The sequence below is a fragment of the Cynocephalus volans genome, chromosome 3 (assembly GCF_027409185.1).
Source record: "Cynocephalus volans isolate mCynVol1 chromosome 3, mCynVol1.pri, whole genome shotgun sequence".
NCBI classification, from domain to species: domain Eukaryota; kingdom Metazoa; phylum Chordata; class Mammalia; order Dermoptera; family Cynocephalidae; genus Cynocephalus; species Cynocephalus volans.
In genome coordinates, this window is record NC_084462.1 from 57,038,177 (window position 1) to 57,060,115 (window position 21,939).

Genomic DNA, 21,939 nt, shown 5'->3' on the forward strand with positions numbered 1-21,939 from the left:
AAAAAAAATTTAATCCCTGTACTGGTGGTCAGCCAACAAAATAATAAAAACAAAAACAAAAAAACAGTCTCCTGGGAAATTGTTCAGCACATTCTATTTCAATGCAGGAAAAAAGCAGTTTTTGCTGGTGCTTTGTTTGGGAGGAAGGGGCTGAACTGTAGCATGAGCAAGAAAGTTTGGGAAAGGCATTTCCACAGTGCAGCTGCAAGGGCACAAGCTCCGTGAGGCCAGGGACCCTCTCCTATGCCTGCTGGATCCTTGGCAACTGGAATGGGTCCTTAGCATCTTGGCAGCTTCCCTTGGTGAATGACTAATGCTGCTGCTGCCGCTGCTGTGTGTATCTCAACTTGCAGTACCTATGTTTCCAAGTTCAGCACGATGTTCTTGTACGAGCAGTTGGGGTGAGCAGAAATATGCGTTGTTTTGTGTTGGTAAAAAAATTAAGTGTTTGATAAAAGTTATGGAAATGAAGAAAATGGCACAATCAAGCATTTTGAGTCAGCAAAATTATGTTTAAAAGGTAGGAAGATGTCCATGTTAAAACCCTAAGTATTTATCCCACCACTCAACAATCCTTGAAAAGGTCAGAGATTCGGCTGGCTCAAATAAGGATTAGAGCTAAAGTTCTGAATTTAGATTAAAAAAAAAAACTCATTCAGGAAGAAATCTCAAATATCTTTTAAAAATATGTGTATCATGTACTCTAAGGAGTACATAGAACCTATAAAAACTTGACACTGATTCTGACATGTTCTGGACAAAATAATGTTTTTTTGAGGAAGATAGCCGGTGATTAAACATGGGATCTTCAGCTTGAAGCAAAGTGTCAAAGGGTGTAGTGGGAAATGACAACTTCCACAAGACCCAAGGAGCTACGTGCCAATGCTGCTTTATTTCTGTGACCTTGGGTGTCCTTGGTCATTGAGAATTCACCTGAAAGGTGAACTGCTCAGGCTTTAAATCTAGAAATCTGTACCAGCCAGCTTCCAAAAATGAATAAAGAAATCTAGAAATCCTAAAGGTTTTGAGAGTTTCTATTATGAAGCAAATCAAGTAGACTCAGAGCTGAGAGACTGGTGTCTTCACTATAAAGAGCATCTCAGGCTCCACAGATCACTTTCTCTGAAACACGCCAGATCCAGAACATCATCATATGGCTTGGTCACTCACTTCTTACATTAGGTCTGCTCATACATGACTTGTTTTCTAAATATCAAAACCCAGACTCAGCAGGTGAACAACTTGCTACTAAGGAAAATAAAATAACCAAAAGGAAAAAAAGAAAAAAAAAAAACCCCAAAACAAAAATAAAGATGGTCTCTGGAATCAATTTTTCAAACCTAAAATTATGTTGCACAATGGTAGCATCACTGCAATCACAGAGAACCTTCTAGGTGACCACGTGAAGGAGGCCAGTCTCATTTGGGTGGTAAGTTCTGATTTTCAAGGATAAGTCTCAATGAACCCAGAGTGGAAACCAGTAAACACTTCCTCCACCTACAGACCATAACTGAGGATCCCTTCCAAATGAAACATTCTACAGCACAGTCTTCAGCAGGACCATTATGGCCAGGGGCTGTACTGCTGCATTAGTGAATGTAAGAGGGATTATCAGCTGCCTTAGACATTGACAAGAGTGTCTGTCAGAGTTCAAGCAAATGTAGTCATGTTTCAACATAGGGTCTGAGCTGTAGGCAGTCAAACCCATACAGTAACTCCTAAGTCACATTATGGCTTGCATTTAACACAGCTAATGCCACATCTTAGAGCACTTCAGAAAATTTGAATCAATAATTTTGACCTGTGGTAGATTTCTACTTAATATACAAATATTAAGTCTAAATATTTTCATCATATCCACTGTAAATTTTCAAAAATTCAAAATATTCTTTTTAAGTCCAGTGGGAAATTGAAGCGATATAGAGAGATGGCTTAAATTATAAAATATCATCAGATTTTGATGAGAGCCACTAACACTGTTCAATCAACATAGAATGGAGACTTATTTCTCAATTCCCAAATCTTATTCCCCAAGTCCCCCTGGATACATGGGCTAGTGAAGACAATAAGAATGAGGTTCAGCAGAGCTGCCCTAGAGCTCATCAAATCCAGCAGAAATAGAAGTACCAAAGAGAAATGTCAGCAGGATCAAGAGACACAAGGTCATTATCATCTCCAGCTGAGATGCAGTCACTCTCAATGATTCACTCTACGGACGACGTGGCTGGGGACTGCCTATGATTAAGCCACCAGGGGACACAACCAGGTTCTTTCCTAGGTGGGAGATTCTTACCAGAGGAACTTCTTATTCCCAGATGAGTCATAGCAGCTGGGAGGTTGCCCACACTATTTCCCACACTCATGCTACCGAAGAGGTGGTCACTGGTGTCCAGGGAGGCTGGCAGCGGTGCCGAGTAGTGGAGGTTGGTTAGATCTGGCAGTGACCCTCCAGTATTCAGGGTCCCCAGAAAGGGTGAGAGGCCTACGTTTTGACCATTATGTGGAAAAGCACTGAAAAAAAGATAAGCATTACTTTCTACAATGCATTTGGCTGTTGGGAAATAGGACATCTATGATACCTTTTCTTTGTCAAATAACAACAGTAGATATCACAGATTGAAGACTTAGCTCTGCCTCTCCCTTGTTCTAAGAACCTGGATCCTTGGCTTAACCTCTCTGAAATACATTTTACTTACCTATTAAATTGAACTAATTGTGTCACATGACCACTTTACAGGAATATTTTCAAGATCATATTAGATTACGGATGCAAAGGCACTGCTTTATACAGTTCTTTCTGCTAGACTTCTAAATTATCTTTCCTACAAAAAAAAAAAAAAGGTATTTCTGGGCAACTAGATACCTTCCAAGATATATTTCTTCAATTACAGTCTTCATGAACTTTAAAGTGAGAAAGCAACGTCACCATTCATTTATCTAAACCTGTTGCTGGTCACTGTGTGCCAGGCATTAGGCTAGGTGCCAGAGGTATAAGGATGAATGAGCAAGGTGTGTGTATTTGTGGTCAGGCCTGCTCCTAATATTTGTAGGCCTGGGGCAAGAATACAAACGGAGGCTCATACACTATGTTTCTGTCTTGACAAATTATACCTTCATAATAGCCTGGAAAGCCGATTCAAATGCAGAATTCTCAGACTTCTTGGGGTTCTGTGCTAGAAAACACAGGTAGAGGCACCTTGTTCCTCAGTCCATGCCCTCTTCTCTTCCCACCCAGCCTATTCTGTACTGCAGTGCACGCATGTAGCTATCCCAGCCTGCAAGGCCAAAGCTCTGTCCACACCCTGCACCCCCCCTGGCCACCCCTCAGGCCTAGGGGATGTACACTGATGGTGTGTTCCCCTGGGCCCCTTGGACTCCATTCTCCATGGGAGTGGGGCCATCTAAGGGCAGGGCCCAGGGAGGAGCTGCCTAGCCCAGGTATGAGGGGACCCCGTTCTTGGGAGTTCACAGACAGGTGGGAGAGAGTGACTGGTAAAGCAAACAACTCCAATATGGTGGGAAGCATGTTGTGCTGGGTCTGATAAAGGGTGCGTATAACCAGTAGCTACAGGAGCACAAAAGCAGGACTGTTAATGTCAGTATGGGTTGTGGAGGGGAACGCTTTGCCAAGGACATGACACTCTGTGTTCATGGAACTGAAAGTAGCTGGCATGGCCAAGGTGTCAGGTGTCAGGGCAGAGTATAGAGAAGGCAGGGTAGCAGGAGATAAAGTGGGAGAGGCAAGTGAGTGAGAAAACAAGAGGGAAGATGACATGCTATTCTGAAAAGTCTGGATCAGAGACTGTAGGAAAGAGGGAGCCCATATTAAGCTAGAAAATGACATTTTATAAATGTCACTGTGGTTACAGTGTGGAGGATGGTGTAAGGGACCAGAAAGTGAGGCAGGGAGAAGAATTAGAGGCTCCTGCAGTGGTCCAGGTCAGATCTGGGAAAACAGCAGTGAGGTTGAAGAGGAAGAGAATGGTTGGAGAAGGCACCATTAGCCAGGAGAAGGGGGAAGTAATGAACATAAATGAGTAATGAACACTTAATTCAATACAGCGCATGTCAGTAGGGCACCTCCCAGGTGCCAGCCGCTGGTATTATGGCCCGTAAGACATGCAGACAAAGCAGGGAGACAGAGCCATAAAGAACATAACTTGCAATATAATTCAATTCAGTAGTGCAATGACAGAGTCTAGTAGTACACGGTGTGGAGGGAATGACCAGCAGGTTGCAGGACGCTTCATGAAAGACATCTGAGCAGAGTTTGAAGGCTAAAGAATTCAGGTGATCTAGGCAGGATGATCATTTCAGGCAGAATTCACAGCATGGGCAAAAGCAGGGAGGCGTGAATCTACACAGTGTGCCCTAGGAACTGTGAGGACTTAAGGCACCACAGGAGGGTCAAGTTCAGGAGGGCTGGGTAGTGATGGGAAGTGGGACTGGAGAAGTAGGCAGAGAGCACCTGAGGCTGGTGTGCTGATGAATATAAGCCAGTGAAAAGCTGAGAACAGGGGTAGACGTACTCAGCCCTCCATAGGACAGTGTGGCTAAGAGACTTGAAGGAGGGGACCTGGGACACAAGGAACACAGCCTGGAGGCAGAGATGTGAGCTGTCAGACAAGAGACCATGAGAAAATGGGGTGGAAAGGCAGGGATGGGCTTGAGTATTTAAGGAAGGTTTCAAGAACAACTCCTGCATTTCTGGCATGGAGACTAGTACAGCCACCCACTTAGCTAGGTAACACGGGGGTATGTGAGTAGGTAGGGAATACAGGCAGGGTTTTTGCTGTATAGGAAGACAGTGGTAGGAATGTCTCCCACTTAGTTAAGCAGAGGAGGTAACTGACATTCTCAAGGACAGTTCTATTGGAAGAGTGGAGGTGGATGCCACGCCATGGTGGGTCAAGGAATAGACAAGCAGTATGGAAAACTCAAGAGTAAATACTCTTTCAAAAAGTGTGGCTGAGAATTCTGGAAACAAGAGAGAAGGATAAAGAAGGGAGAGAGGCCTTAGAAAGGCCAGTGGGGATGAAGGCCAGGAAAAGGATAAAGTGGTCCACCTTGGATGGGAGGGACACCTGTGTCCCTGAGAGTAGGAGAAGCAGATGACGAAAGAGGAATCAGCGGAAAGCTAAGCATTTGTTCCTGATGGCCTATCTTTTCTTCTTAAAAGTAGGAGGGCTGGGATAAAACTGTAGAAACTTGTAAAGAAATGGGGCCTTAGGAAAGGTGTCCAATTGGGCGAGGAAGAAGGATAATTTTGGTGGTAGAAAAACTAAATGTGATTATTGTCTTTCAGATGGCTGGATGTATGGAACTGTAACTTTGTAGGGTTAAAGGTCAAGGACTAGAAAAATAAAATTGAGACCCCAGAGATGCCCACTGTGAGAGCAGATGGGCTTCCTGACAGACACAAGACAGACCCATGGAAAAAATACAACCAGTGTGAACCATGGTATTAGTAACATTCAGAACATTTTCTCTGCAGTTGAGAGAAATAAAGTGGTCACTTTCCAAATACAGTCACTACCTACTGGAGTCATCACTGGATCTAATACAAAGCAGGTTATGTTCTCCCCGTTTCAGAACCCTCCAATGATCCTGATATTCTCTGGGTCAGATTCAAGCTACATGAGCCTCCCTGCGCTCCAGGCCTGCTCCTGCCTCAAGGTCTTTCCACTTGCTGTTCCCCCTGCCTGGAACCTTCTTCCCCTCACTTCACTCCAGATTCTGGTTACATATCATCTTATCAAGGAGGTCTTCCTTGACACCCATCTCTCCTATCTCCTGACTTTGCTTTCTTTTTCTTCATTGCATTTACCAGCACATGACATGCATCATATTTATTTGCTTATTTGTTTCCACCTATCTCACTCCACTAGGGTATTAGCTCCTTGAAAGCAGGGACTTGATCTGTTTCATTCACAGTTCTACCTGATGCCTTGAAATAGGGGTCCATAAATATTTGCACGAATAGGAGTCACTGAACAGAATACTACCTCTAACATAAGAGCAGGAAAGCAACTTCATCTAAGAAACACCTGGTTCAAAACTCTGTGGGGTACTGCAGCCCAATTCTGTACGACAGGCCTTCAGAGCCTTGAGACTCATTTGTCTGAGTGTTAGGCCAAAATTGGTTCTTGAGGAAAATCTTGACCCTATCCATCGGCATGTCCTGCACCCCTGGGCAGACTGGTCATCTGTCCAACCATGGTGTGTTTACCAAGTCAGTTGTGTCATTCTCAGACACATTTTATTTGGTACTGCAGTTATGTAATTTAATTACTTTAAACAAATGAAACATGAGTACCAAAAGAAAGCAGTTGTTTTTATGAAAATGCAGTTGACTTTCAATTTGTCCATAGCAAGTTAAGTTTCTCAGAGTTCTGTGACAAAGCAAGAAGACTTTCAGGAAAACCTTCAGGACCATCCCTGAAACAAAGAGAAAGCACATGACTTACTTGCCACCTCCGACATCACAGGATCGAGGGCGCCCTGACAGGGACTGAATCTGGGAAGAGACAAAGAAAGATGAGCTTACTCACTATAAAGCCACATTCAAGTTTTTGAAAACGGTCTGCATAAGGCTCTTGGGGCTCCATTCAGCACAGGTGAGAGCCTGCACATGTGCACAGTGTCCTCACAGAGCAGCCATTTAAGATTTGACGAGACTTTTTAAACTCTTGAACTTCCAGGCATAAAGGAGGCATAACATTAACAAATTTTCTTAATTTGATGCTTTATCAATTTATCTTCTAGATAAATATTATTTCCTTCAGAAAGACCAATGTTTTACATATAGAGGTTTTAAATAAACATTCCTCTTCCAATTGGCCTCAGAGGAAAAGAAGGAAATAGAAAAACAAAACAGGGTGAAGAAAGAGGAAATGAATGTCAGAGTAAAATAAATATTTCAACTAGAATATAAGCTCCGGGGGGCAGGGATAAGTACTGCAAATCCACAAGAACTCAGGGAGATGACACCTCTTTCCAGAGAGAGCAGCCCTGGTACTCAGGGTAGAGCTGGTGCCACCACCCTCTTTGCTGGAGAAGATGTAGTTGTCCTCTGAGAAAAGCCTCCAAAAGCACTTGTGCCTCTCACAGCCAATGAGAAACAGCGTGGCTGCTTCTCCTATGTTTAAATATGTGAATTTTAAGTCATATCTCTCTTTACACCCCAAAAGGTTAATTATTGAACACATAGTGCTTTTACAAAAAAACCTTTCAAGACCACTCCATGCTAATGGTGACTTTGGTAGACTTGGCAGAAGAAGATGGAATTGGACCAAAGGGATCCTAAACAGGTGGGGCAGTTTAGTGCAGGAACGATACAAGCAACCAAAGAGCATCATTAAGGGCTGGAAGAGATGAACTGTTTTCCTTCAAGGCCAATTCAGCTTCCCTATGGGAAGAAAGGCCAAGTCAACTACTGCAGTACCACTCTCTCTTCCATGGTGGGTGAGGTTTACAGAGAGCCAAGGTGGAGGTCAGCTAGCACAATTTTAGATACAGATACTCAAAGGCTCATAGAAATCACATTAGAACAAATGACTTGTTTACTGATTTCTGGAGGACTCAGGTCAAATGCCCTTGATTTTAAAGAAGGGTTAACTGCTTTATCAGTAATTCTGGACAGAAGCTGGAAGACTGGTAGAAAGTATTGGCTACAAAACTGAAAAATGTGCTTATGACTTATAAACAGGTTTCAGAGCTTTTAGCAATATGAATGAGATATGGGGGACTTAGGGTTTTTCTGAGTGAGTAAATTCACAGCAAATTAGGAAGTTAAGAGATCACTGTACTAAGTAATGGACACAGTTGTAATAAAATTTTTACTAGAAACATCATTCCCTAGTATATTCTACCTATCTCTGTCCCCAGACAAATTCTTTCTTCCTTTTTTTTCTAGTTCCTCTCATTTTCACCTTAGCAGGATTTTACAACGACCTCTGAAGTGTAAACATCCAATAACAACAAACATAGTTGAGCACTGTTCACCTACCTCCTTGGCCTCCCACAGCTGTTTTGGCAGTGGCTTTGGAACATTTAATAGATTCTCTTCTTTCAATGGGCCATGGAAAGACACTACTAAAGGGGAAACAAAACAAAACAAAAAAAACCCCCCAAAAAACCCAGCACATTCACTGCATTAGAACATAGCCATCCTACCTTTGGCCAAACAAATTATCTTTGCAAAAAAATGATTTATTTAACAAATATTTATTGACTCTTTACTAGGAAAGGTGCTTTGGGCATTCTTGTGGGGGTTGCAGAGATGAGTAAGACATAGATTCAACCTTTAAGGAATTTATAACCTAGCTGGGATAAGGGGAACACATCAACAACCATCACTGAAAAGAGAAAATAGTGGAAGCCCAAGAGAGTCAAAGGAGCAGCACTGCTCACGTGCAGAGGAGGAAGAGCCTGGGAAGGTTCTGGAAGTGGGCACTGAGAGAAGCCCTTTAGAGACACAGGAAAAGGACACCGCAAGAGAGGGGAAAATAAGAAAAAAATGCCTAGAGAGAGGAAATGCTGGACAACTACCGAGTAGAGCATCTATTCTCAATTGGAGTGCAAGCTAAGTAAAGAGGAGTGGTAGGAAATAAAATTTGGAAGTTTGAGGCCAGATCAAGGAGAGTCCTGCAAGCTTGGCACAGGAGAGAATGGAAGATGGATGAGCAGAGACACACGATAGTCTAGGAAAGATGAAATGAGGACAGTAGCGAATGGTGAAGAGGAGTATTACGTGGGAGACATGGTGGCAGTGAAACTACTTGGGCAGAGAGTGAGGGATAAAGAGGAATCAGTAACCTGAGGATCTGAGGCTGGGCAGCTGATGGGACCCCTACTGGCTCTTCCATGCTATAAAAACAACCAGGCTTTGTATGAAGGACCATTCCAGGGATTTCTGCTTTAACATGCTTAGTCATACCAGGCGAAACAAGAATGCTGAGCCACAAAACAAGTGCAAACTTTTTGTTCTCAGAGAGAGCCCAGAGAACAAGGGTTAGCCCCTCAGGAATTAAGTGATCTGATGTCAGGAAGGAGATTCAACATTAGAGACACTGGTGATGGCTCAGAGCTAGGAATGCTGGTAAATTCTGGTGACCACATAAGTTCCAGTGTGATTGTCATGACTGTCCTGTCTTAGCCCCACACAGGATGACCTCCTTATTCAAGGAAACAAGACACCAAAATTTTAGAGTACATTCTGAGAAATGTATGTGAAACAAAGTCTCTAAAATAAGTTTGTGTTATTTTCTATTGAACAAAACTTAGGATATAATTGTGAACTCCTATAATGACTTAAGTACGGATGGGGATATAATTTCTCTGAAAGAACATAAGAGCATGACACAATGCTCTTCACAGTTAACCTTCCCAGCACCATCACAGCAATGGTCATTTCTGCAAAAATAGTACAGACTTCATCAATGTTCCCAGGTGCCTCTCTTAATCCTGATATTCGTATCACTCTCTTTTGGAGAGCTTATTTTGTCAACATCCTTGTTTTTCTTTTCTTAAATGTTCCCTGGTCTAATAGTTAATATAAACTGCTTCAGAAATGTAAGCTCCATGAAGACAGGGCCTTTGTTTTATTCACTACCGGAGAGTGCTTAAAACAGTGCTTGGTAGGGCCGGCCCGTGGCTCACTTGGGAGACTGTGGTGCTAATAATACCAAGGCCTCGGGTTCGGATCCCTATATAGGGATGGCTGGTTAGCTCACTTGGGAGAGCATGGTGCTGACAACACCAAGTCAAGGGTTAAGATCCCCTTATCGGTCATCTTTTAAAACAAACAAACAAACAAACAAAAAAACAGTGCTTGGTAAATGCTGAGCCTACAGCTGAGTCTCAACAAACTGGAGGATAAGAAAAATAGACCCTGAGAACTGTTATAAACCAATACAATGGGAAGTCAAGAATTAAAAGACTGCTCTGAAAGGTACTATTGGATGCTAGGAAAAGTCTCTATTCTGAGTGAGGTGGCTTCATGACTCAAGGTTACTTCTCTTCTCAAAAGGTTGGTTACAAGAATATGGTTGGGGCAGACTCCAGTGCCTTAACAGGGATGGTTTTCTTAGACAAGTTCATTGTTTTTAGTCTCTTTTTATATACAAGATTTGTTGGGAATTCTTCAACGAATTAATTGGGGGAACTGAAGCCATTTCTTTATTTCTGTCATAAAAGGTTAGATGTTTATTGATGTTTCAACTTTTCATGATTTTATTCATAACCTGGAAAAGGAGTACAAAGGATGACAGTAGAGAATACTAACTCTGATGCAAGATGCTCTACATTTATCCCATTCCCCATGAGTCTTATTTCTATGACATACAAACCTAAGCTGTATATTTTCAGATATGAAAATTAAATTTCAGATTATAAAGATTTAGGAAAAAGGGACTGGAACTGAATGAATAAACTGTTGGACATTCATTTGTCAATGGCTTTGAGTGTCATTTTGGCAGATCTCCAATATTAATTTAATTGGCTTTATGAAACTCAGCATCTGCAAGATTTGCAATTTCATTTTGCAGTCAGTCTGCATTTTCCTCGCATTGTTTATTTACATCTGTCAATTACTAACATGCAAAGACTTTCTAAATGGATAGAGACAGTGTTGACGAGGGAAGGATATTGGAATAGCTAACTGTTTAAGTGATCAATTCGTTCATATTTTCATGTGATCACAACTTTTGCTTTCTTGCACAACCTTGTGACCGTGGGACTGGGGGGACCTGGATAACATGGAACCTGTGTAATCTAATCACATTATTTCCTTTCTCATGGCCTTGATCATAGCTAGTCTTAATTTACTAGAGCACCTCAGAAAAGTAAATGAATCAGTGGTTGTCAACAGTCTGGGAAGTCCTGTTGAAAGAAAGTTATATATACTATAGTCAGCATCTCACTCCAACATATGTAGGTGAAACCAATTCATACCTTCCCCATGTCCATCATTCTCACCATCACAGAAACCTAGTGGGAAAGAAAGAAAAAAAAAACACTTTGATGTAGTGCTTTCATTTTCATTTATTCATGAATTAGTAATGTTCTGATTTGAAATTGAATTTTGAAAATTCTAAGGCAGTTATGATACACTGATGTTCATTCAAGGTGCTTTTAGCATTTATACTAATAGATGTAGCTAATTTGAGTCTAAAGTTGGTTCCTATCTACTTTTCTTTTCCTCTAAAATTGTCTGTCTTAAATTTTCTTACTTCCTCTGTTCTGAGAGAAAAACGATTTTTACAAAGTCTGAGAACCTCTATTCAAATCACAAAGTAAAGAAGTATAGATCAAAATTCTCTTCCAAACGTTTTATCACGAGGGGAAGGGCAAGTAACTCAAAAGTCTACACCACTTTTTGACACTTACCATGGGGGTCTATAGGAACAAACTGGAAGTTACTATATGTTGCTACACATATTTATAGCAGAGTCAAGTTATTTTAAAAACAAAATGTACCTGGAGTCTAAGTCAATTTAAAGGGTATATGGGATAGCATTCACATATATGACTTGGAATAAGTCCTGGCTGAATAAAGTGTTTTTAATCCATAAAATATACTGCAGATGACAAAGTATAGTACTTCCTTTTGCTGTAAGCTAACAATAGAGATTTGTGCCAAGAATGCAATATTTTACCATTCTCCTTGGAACAATCAAATGCACCAAATGAGTTCTCAGTATAGAATCAGGACAAATTTTTAAGTTCTAAACCTTTAAATAAAGCTTGCTTATAGTTTAGATAAGTTTCTGGATAAGGTTAATCTATAAGTTAACCTGAGTAGTCTATAAAACTTAAATGAAATGTCTAATCATTCAACATATATTTATTAAGCTCCTGCACTCAGTGGTAGGTAGGTGAGGCAGGGTGAGAAGATAGAACACGGTAGCAAATTCTACAACACAGGTAGAAAGGATATAAAATTTTAGTGGAGCCAGGAGCAGGGGTAACACTGAGAGTCTCTAGGAGCACTGAGAGGTCAATCAATTAAGCTTCACAAAGACAGAATTTCTCTCAGACCCATGGAAACAGAATCTAAGTTAGTGATGAAAACTTTATTTTAGTGTACATAAAGACCACTTGGGTAAGTTTGTTAAAATACAGATTCTTGGCCCCAACCCTCAAAGATTTTGATTCAAAAGAAATTCAGAGAATTTGCCAAGGAATCTACATTTTTTAATAATCATCTCAGGGACTCTGTTGTAGATGGTCCTTGGACAGGCTGTAGGTCACCTAAGCAGTGACTTCACACATCCAAAGGAAGCTATGCAAACAGGAGAACATTAGGAAATGAAGCACAAAGAGAAAAAAAGTGTGTGGCTACACTCAGCACTGCCAGGAGAGGAAAGATGCTTCAGATTCATATTTTGGCTTCCCTAGGATCCTCCTATTGGGAAAGGGCAGGGAACCTGACCCTTCTGATCACTAAAAAGTGACTAAATTATTAGAAATTATAAAACTAAGTTTGATACAGAAATGTGAATGGTATGTTGAAGCATCTGTTCATCATCAAGACAACAATCACTGTAGGTTTAATTACTAAGGCTGGCCTGTCCCTGGAACATGAGGACTCAGCTAAGGGCTACCACATGGAACTGCCTGAGTGGCTAGCAGACACCCCACATGGTATCCCACTAGTGCTACCCCCTCCATCAGACTGGAACAAAAGGAAGGCTTCAGGGAGGAGGTGGCACCTGAGTTAGGCACTGAAGGATAAGGATGAAGATGATTATTGTTGGCTGACTACGTTCCAGACACTTTATACAGATGATCTCATGTAATCCTCACAGACACTCTATGAGGTAGGCACTATTATCATCCCAAGATCACATTGTGTAAGTTCTGGGACTAGAGCTCTGGCCCGTGTGCCTTCAGAATGTCCACGTCCCTAACCAGTTTGCTGTGCCTGGAGGGATTTAGACAATTGGAAGTGAGGTTGAAGGGGATGCCCTAGTGCAAAGACGGGAGGAGAGGAGGTAGGAGGGGAGGGGAAGGGGTGAGGAAGGGAAGGAAGATGTGCACAGCAGGGGCAGGGAATGGTATAGCCTGGCTGCAGCACCAGATGGGACGAATGGAAGACAAGGCAGGATTGAAGGAGTCTGCCAATAACTTGGCATGATGTGGGGAATGGCAGGTTTGGGTTAGAAAAGTGACACAATTAGAGTTAAGCTTTAGAGAGACTGCTCTTGCAGCAGAGTATTAGATAGAGTGAAAGGAGAAAGCCTCCAGTCAGGAGACCAGGTAGAAAACCAACACAATGGTGTAGACAAGAAGGAAGAAAGAAGGGTATTGGCAGTGAGGACAGAAAATAAGAGGCAGATCTGAGATACACTGCAGGCACAGAATGAGTAGGACGAGGCTACTGAACATGTATGAGGGGCATGAGAACCAGAGTAATTAAATACAACTCCCAGGTTTTATACTCAGGTGACCAGAAGGATGGTGGTGGCGATAATTGATACAGTAGCACTAAATTAGCATATAATCAAAATATCCAAGCCTGGGTTTTACTGCTAGATAAAAAATATCACAGGAGGGCTAGCTGGTTAGATCAGCGGGTTAGAGCACAGCCTTGTAACACCAAGGCCATGGGTTCAGATCCCTGCACTGGCCAGCCTCTAAAAAAATAAAATAAAACAAAATTAAAAAACCCCAGAGGAAACTGCTATAAATAAAGGGTTAAAAATAAAAGGAACAAGTTGTGACGGACATCTGGAAAAAGAAGAAATCAATTCACATCAGTCCCTCAGGGGATGGGACAGTGATGACCGAGGTTGCATCTGTGTTCCAGGAAATCTTGCTGCCTCAGAGACACCGAGGGCTGACATTTCCTAACCAAGCAGAACTGAGACCATGTACTTCTCTGCACTCCCATGCCTGACTGCTAAAATAACTCCTCGCACAGTCTGGGCTTGCTAGGGGAAGACAAGGGGAAGTCCCTTACCCAGAGTGCAGCCTAACAGAAGCCTCTGGTGTCTCAGCTGCTTCATTCTGGGCCCTCCTGCCTTCTGGGTGACACTCTTTTTGCCTGTCTCTAGACCTGTGATGCTTGCACCCCCCCCCCATTTCCTATCCATGTCATCAAGTGTCATTAACAGGTTTACATCTTTCAGGGTTATTTGCATTTTAAAACTTAACTCTGCAGGTCAAACCTTCTTGTGGCTGAAAGGTCACTGAGGTCCAGTACACATGACCCCCAGATCCCAGAGGAAGAGCTGAGGATTGTAGTCCCCAAAGATGGCAACATTCAGCATTTGCAGCTCTGGGTGCGGAGAAGACAACTATCACATACTCTTCAGCCCTTGGCTCTAGACGGCTCCCTGAAAGAGCATGGTGCAGCCAGCCCCCTGTTCCACATGCTGGTGATGAGAGGAGGGGAATTAGGGGACACTCCTAAAGGCTATGGGACAGGCCAAGTGTCACAGAGAGGCCTTGTGCTTGCCCGTCTATATAAGTGTGTGAAGTGGTAATTAAACTGCACGTGCTGCCAGGGAAATGATCAACATTTCTCTTTATAGATTCTGGATAATTAAACAAGAAGAGAGAAATTATAAAAATCTTGTTTGGTTGTATAAAAGTTTATTTCTGTCATTTATGTGAACTGCTTATCATTTATGCCTAATTGCCATGCAACTCAATAACCATTATGAAAATTACTAAACGTATCAGGCTAATGGCTCACTTTTCTAGGGACGCATACCTCTGCTCATGAATGTATCATAGTTTATTGCTCATGTAGTTAAGCTTCTAGCAGATGTGCTCTTATCATCTGCTCACAACAACGACGACGACAAATAGTGGAGCTACATCACTGTGCTCAGGAAAGATTCCCAGGGAAAGAACAGTTATTATTCTTCTATTACAGAATCTAGCTCTGGGCTTTAGTTATATTTTCCCATCACTTTTTAAAAGTTGGTTCTATAATAAGAAATACCTTTTTTGTAAAGCTCATTGTTATTTTTAAAATCCAAAAGGAAAGAAAATTAAAAACTCTAATGAATTACACGGGGAAAATACATGAAACTATTTAAAATAGCTCCCACCAACAAATATAATTCTCCAGAAATAATTCCCATCCTTAGAGACTTGAATAATATTTTAAACACACTGGCTTTCCCATGTAAACACGTCCATATTTGGATGTGTTTCTGAGTTCTGCCATACTTGTAAGATCACTGCAGGAGCAGGCACACAGTTCAGACATCCAAGCTGGAGGTCAGCCCACCTTCCATGGCTGGCAGATGTTATAGCCCAACAATTTCTAACTGATTTGAAAAGGAGAGACCACCACGATTCCAGGTCAACCCAGGAACACTGCTCCAGGATTTCTTTCTTATTGCTCTTCTCATGCTGTCTACCTGGATGAACATTTACATTCTTTTGCTTTTCTTACTAATCCTCACACCTTCTGACATTTCTCACCTCTTCCCTCAGAGGCTACATCTTCTAGGTATAAAGACTTCAACTCAGGTAATCACTTTCTTTAGTTACTTTCTTTTTTCTTTGCATGCAAACTTCAAAAATTCCTTACTTAAATTACCTATGATTCCCTGATTCTCTCTAGGCCTTTGGCCCTTTCTAGAGAAGTACAGGCTTTCCACAGAGGGCAATGTGAATAATGGATGGACAGAGGCAGAAATGCAGGGGCTCCAGGGTAGAAATCTATCAATCTGCTTTGCTCCCAGTCCAGGGAGACTAAGATCGTGCTGCAATCACAGGCACCCCCACTGATTTCAGTCTCTGCTTTTTTAGGCTTTGTTTATATATTCCCATCTCTACCTATCCTGAAGCTAAACTATCCTTCTTCCCACATACTCTGCTTCTCTAAGCAGGGAGCAGTGGACCCATATCCAATTCCAACATCACTGCCACTTTACACTCATATTCCCATGTGTAGAAACATGGCTGGATGTCCCTAACTAATGCTGAAATCTCTCATACTTTACAAGCAAACACTTGTGTAGGCAAATGTAGTCTCTGAATTGCATCAAGGGAACAAATACAGCAATGATTATTACTAAATCCCATCCTTACTATATGCGAGGAAATAGGATCATGAATGTTCTTCTCAGAAGAAATGGAGACTATTTTAGCTTTAAATACTCCAAAAAGTAAAGAGATCCAGAAGAGCTGGTATCTTGGCCACAGATTTACTTATTCCCATTTCAAGACCAATACACAGCCATAACTGTGTGTGGACAAGAGACTGTCTGCATATGGACTGGATAATTCAAGACCGTTGTTCTTTCCAGGTTATAAATCCCAGCAAGGCAGGCTTGGAATGTATCTGAATGGCTCAGCCTCATTCATGTTCAGGTTAGAGTTGGCCAGTTAGTTCACTTGGTTAGAGTGTGCTGCTGGTAACACTAAGGTCAAGGGTTGAGACACACACACACAAAAAAACTTCTTTTTCTACCTCATACTGAAATAGAAAATCATTTTAAGGCTGGCTGATTTGCTCAGTTGTTTACAGCATGGTGCTGGCAATACCAAGGTCAAGGGTTCAATCCCTGTACTGGCTAGCCACACACACACACAAAAAAGATGCACAAGTTAGAAATCAACACCTAGTGTATTTTAGTGAGTGCTCCATATGTGTGAGCCACTGTGTGATTTCTCCCCACTTCTCCTTTGTGCCCAGCACTGTGCTGGGGACTGGGGAGAACAAGACCATTAGATGCTGTCTTCAAGAAATCTATCCTGAGCAGGAGAGAAGCATGTCCACATGAAAAGCAGTCATGTGTCAAAGGTGCTAAAACAGTCATCTGCCTGCAGGAGCTTTGGGATATTAGGAGAACATGTGTAATTCTGGACTGAGAGGGAGGAAGGTCAAGGGTGGCTCCACAGAAGTAGGGATACAAGCTGAGGTTTACAGATGGAGAAGGGGTTGGCCAGGCAGGCCAGGAGTGAGTTAGAAGAGGAAGAGATGGGGACAGGATGAAACACCAGGAGAACCCAAAGAGGTTCACATGGCTCACTTGGGGAGTGAGGCTGGGAAGCTGGGAGAGGAGGAAGGGGTGGGCGGGGCTGGATCCTGAGGCTAGTGTCGTTCTAAACCAAGGTGAAGGGGTGTCACCAAAGGTTTTAAGCAGGAGACTAAGATGGCCAGATTTGGGTTCCCTCTGGAGGCAGATGGCATGAGATATCGTGGGTATGCCTTTTTCCTCTCCTGGGCATTCTTGGCCTCTCTCCACCCCTTTACTCACTTGGGACCAAGGTAGGTAGGATGATGATCTAACCGCACAAGGGGAACAACTTAGAAGGTGATGCCCGGCTCCAATTCCACTCCCTCTTCTCCACGGGCTGCGCCTTCCCTCAGAGGCCAGGCCTCCTCCTCCACTCTGCCCTGTCTCCAGTCTTACCTGAGTACTCCTCCCAGGGGACCACCCTGGCCAGTGCTGTTGGCCACTGTGGGAGGTTGCCTCCTTCTGGGGTTCAGTCATAATATGCCCATGAACACAGAGAGAGGCCACTTCCTCCAACCTGGCCTCATTAGTAACAAAGGAGATATTTAGGTCTATCTGTCACTTCTGGTTTTATCACTCAGTTTGCTCAGATCCTGGGTTGGAAAAGAGGACACTTCAAGAACCCAACATAAAATTGGGTTGGAGGGACATAAGTCTGGAAATCAGGAGACCAGTTAGGAAGTTATTATAAGAGTCCAGGTGAAAGATGATGAGCGCCTGGAAAAGGGCCAGTGCTGTGGGGGAGAGAAGGAGGCTCTGGGGCCCAGAGACACCAACAAGGAGATTTGCTGTGAAGAAGCAAGGAAGAGGGACATGCCCCAATGAGCTCCGGCTTAACTTCATCATGAACACACACTAGCCCTGCCATGAGCTTTTGCTCTGAAGACCACCAAACGGGGGAAGTATGTGCACCATTTTAGCTCTGCTCTCTCTCAATTCCTACAGGACAGAATGAGAAAACATAGACGCTGTTAGCAGTGGGCCTGTGTGTCTTACCCATGTATGGGGCAGGCCAGACCGACTGGCCCCCTCCTCCATAGGGGTCCTGGGGCTTGGTGCTCAGAGCACTCGTGTGAAGAGCAGAATCAGAATTGGTCCTAAGAAGGGGAGGAGAGAGTCTAGCTGAAAATCCGTTGTTCCTTAGTGAAAATGCAACGTTCTTTGCTGGATATTACTAACAGGAAAGAAGGCAAGAACAACCTTCAATAACGATTTACAATCACCCATAAAACCAAGGGTTAGGACCTACCTGAAGTCCCTTACGTCAATAACAACGTCTGAGGATTGCCAACACCCAAAAAGTATTTTAATTTGTGCTTGTATAGCCTTACACTTTGAAGCTGATGGCACAGTGATTTATTTCAACAGAGCGGGCCTCAGATTCACAGCGTCCTCTAAAACCTTCCTATTCCTCCTGGCACCTCAGAAGATGGTGTGACCAATGGCTGCACTAGGTTTTCTCCATAAATCTTCCTTTGTGAAGATCACCCAAAGCAGTGGTTCTCAAACGCTTTCAGGGAGAATGCAAGGTCAATACTATCCTCAAGATAATACTAAAGTGTTCTTTGACTGTCACTCTTGCTCTCTAATGAGCACAGCAGGGCTTTCCCAGCAGCTGTGTGACCTGTGATGCTACCACAAACCAAATGCATGAGCAGAGAATCCAGCTGCCTTCAAGAGATTTGTAAAAGGCATAACAATGCCACTATTCTCAGTAAATCATTTGTTTTGGGAAATATAACTGTGTTTCTTTTTTAAAAAAGATATTATGTTTACATGTAATGGTCTCATTGTTATTTTAAAATGCATTAATAAGTATCTTTTTAAAATCTCAATTTAATTTCTAATATCAAAAGATAAATATCAACAGATACGGGGCATAAACAAATGCTCTTCGAGGGCTTCAACATTTTTTAAGAGTGTAAAGCAATCCTAATACAGAAAGTTTGGGAACTGCTGATCTATAGCTAATTTCTGAAATTCTCCCAGGAAGCTCCAAGTTATATACAATCTCAGCTCCGAGAGATGATTATCTCATCCGAGGGTCAGACTGCCTGCCATAAAAAGGACTTGGAGCAACTTCAAATTAGCCTAAAATGTTTCTCTATGGTCTATTCCAGGTGACGGTCTCATGTGGCTGCTACGCCATGTGGCTTCAGATGAGGGAAGAAGCCCATCAGGGAAAACCTGTGTGGTGTAACAGAATGAGCGTAGGCTTTGGGATCAGAGAGACCTGGGTTCAGATTCCAGCTCCTTTATAGAGTCAAAGATACTCAAGAGAATATCAATCAAATGCAGAGAGACAACTGGGAATATGTGAATATAGACTGGTTATTAGATCATATTAGGGTATTATTGTTAATTTTGTTAAGTGTAATAATGGCATTGTGGTTACATTTTTTTTAAAAAAAGGTTTGCATCAGCCTTATACTGTTAGAGATATTTATAGGTGAAATGTTATATCTAGCTGGTTGTGGGGTTGGGGTGGAAGGTGGGGGTACAGAAGAAACAAAACTACAGGATGCTGATAAGGACTGAAGCTGATGGGGGCACAAGGTGCTTCTTATAACTCTTCTCTCTTTTATGTATGTTTAAAATTTTGCAATATAATAAGTTATTTTTGTTTTTTAAAAAAATCCCAGTTCTCTCACATATTAGCTAGGGGGTCATGGACAATGCATTTAACCTCTTAGAACAGAAAATAATACTCCTTCTTATAGGGTATTGTCAGGATTGAAGAAAATGACCTAGGTAGAGCTCTTACTCCTGGAGTCTGGCCCAAAGTGACCATGACAATAGTCAATGTTTATTGAACACCTGAGCTTCCCATGTACCATCTTATTCAATCCTCACAACCAACTCATAGGTACAGTTATCCCCATTTTTCAGATGAGTAAACTAAGGCATAGAGAAGTTAAATAATCTGCTCAAGGTTACACAGTAAGAGGCAAACCCTGGTAGCCCTACTCCAGACCTCATGTTCTTACACTGTGCTGTACTGTCCCCTGCAGACACTCAATAAATGATGTTTTTTAAATTTATTGGTAATAATTATATTTATCCATATAAACACAACTGCCATAAACACACTCTGGCAACTGGATAATATGTAAAGAATATCAGGACAATCAAATTGCTTGGCCTACTTCCACTAGGAATATCTACCAGTAGAAAATCTACTACTAGGAAACAATCCATGTACCTGTTAAGTGCAGATGTCAGCCTGAACCCAGGATGCTTTTCTTCTTTCCAAGGAGGCTGCTGCCTTTAAAACCCAAAAGAACATAAAAGGAAAAGAAGTTCATATATGGGGAGCAAAGGAGTGCTTCAGGCCTGGGCTTGAGAACTGGCTCTTCCACCCACTAGGCTGCACAACCTGAGCACCGCTTAAATATGCCCCCGGCTGTGCTCATCTTGCTCAGTATTTTAAAAATGAGGTCAGACTGAATGATCTCTCTGGTTCCTATGATCTCTGATTTCCAGGATAAAAACTGCTCAAATCTCTAAGAACAGGGGTAGCCAGCTGGGCATATAAGTTAAGAAAAGTGCAAATGAGCACCCTTGAATGCTTTTTGAAATCATTCAAATCTATGACTGAATCCTCTTGAGGGGATGTGAGGTCTTACTCCAGAAGTGTAAAAAATGACCTCTCATCACATACCCTGAGTGTGTATGTATAGGGGGTGCCTTGGCAATCCTGGATGCAAAAATTGTACATTCCCATATGGACGGCCATGAAGAGCAATGTAATTGTTAGTTACCCAACTTATGAAAATACTAATCTGACTAATCCTAATGCTCTGGAAAGCATAAGACATTTTCTTTTAGATACACATAAGGAAAATAACAGTTTAGAGATGCATTTTTTTGATTTAAAGTAAAATATTGTATTTATCCTACAACTTGGATCCCAAGATTCTTGAAGGCTGTTGAAGACCTACTTGAGGTAGGGGTCAGCTATAACCCATCTTTATTTCCTTTCCCAGATCCAGACTATATTATCTATAGCAAGTGCTCAGTCAATATTTGCCCAGAGAACGAATGAAGAGTAGACCTCAACCCAAAGGGCTAAATTTTTTGATATGTACATTTCAGATGCCTCCTAAATCTGACGTGGTGATCTGAAAATGATACCACACACACAACGAATGCAATCATCTCCTTCAGTTAATTTTATATTGTGTCACCGTCTATACTGGGTATAAAAACATTCAAAGAGACTCCAAATCAAATACACTGGGCAAATTACTGTTACAGGAGTCTTTCATTCACTTCAGTGGCTCACTAAGACACCCAGAGAAAAGGTGTTTATTTTTCCATGTCTCAAATATAATACCAAATCAGAGTATTCTGTTGGTAAATGTATTCCAAATGTGTTTCTATTTGGTTTTAAGTATGAAGATATAGATTTAGCTAAATATTTTTTCATTTTTGACGTTCATACAACATTCGAGGTGGATAAAATAAAGTGAAAATCATCTGAAAATAACACACGCTCATCATATCTTTTAAGTTATGGCTTCTTACCTTGGCCAACTCTCATCCAGGGCCTGTGAGGAGTAATTAGCTCCAAAGGTACTACCGTCAAAGTAGAATTTTCATAAAGGAAAAATAAAATTAACGGAAAGTTGAAGCAGAATTAAGAAGCTGGTATCGTGGAGAGTTAAACAACTAAATTTTTGCCAGTTATCTGTATCTCTACACCCAATAGCTCTTCCTCCATGCTTTCTCTTATCAACTTCCTTAGGACAGTCTATTCCTCTATAGTCTAACCAGTGTCTTCTTTGCATGATGCATGTGGGGTGTTTCTTATTCTTTTGCCTGCCCAGCATCTTTTGTTTTCAAGAACTGCCTCCTCTCCCATGCCAAACTGGGCAAGACTGTCATTCTGTGTAGGCCGCCCTATCCCATGAGATGGACCCAAGCTTGGTGTTTCCAGTCAAGGTACTTCATC

The 21,939-nt window shown here is 42.0% G+C and overlaps 1 protein-coding gene across 1 annotated transcript in view; it reads right to left on the reverse strand.

Annotated features, from left to right (window-relative positions):
• The window catches only part of CRTC3 (CREB regulated transcription coactivator 3), a 104,731-nt gene that overhangs the window by 10,553 nt on the left and 72,239 nt on the right, over nt 1–21,939 (reverse strand). Inside the window, exons 4-10 of the mRNA XM_063091083.1 lie at nt 21,513–21,574; nt 20,188–20,250; nt 17,982–18,082; nt 10,954–10,989; nt 8,009–8,094; nt 6,468–6,517; nt 2,294–2,511 (exon numbers count right to left, since the gene is read on the reverse strand). Coding sequence (XP_062947153.1) covers nt 2,294–2,511; nt 6,468–6,517; nt 8,009–8,094; nt 10,954–10,989; nt 17,982–18,082; nt 20,188–20,250; nt 21,513–21,574 — 616 coding nt within the window. The remainder of the gene's footprint in view (nt 1–2,293; nt 2,512–6,467; nt 6,518–8,008; nt 8,095–10,953; nt 10,990–17,981; nt 18,083–20,187; nt 20,251–21,512; nt 21,575–21,939) is intronic.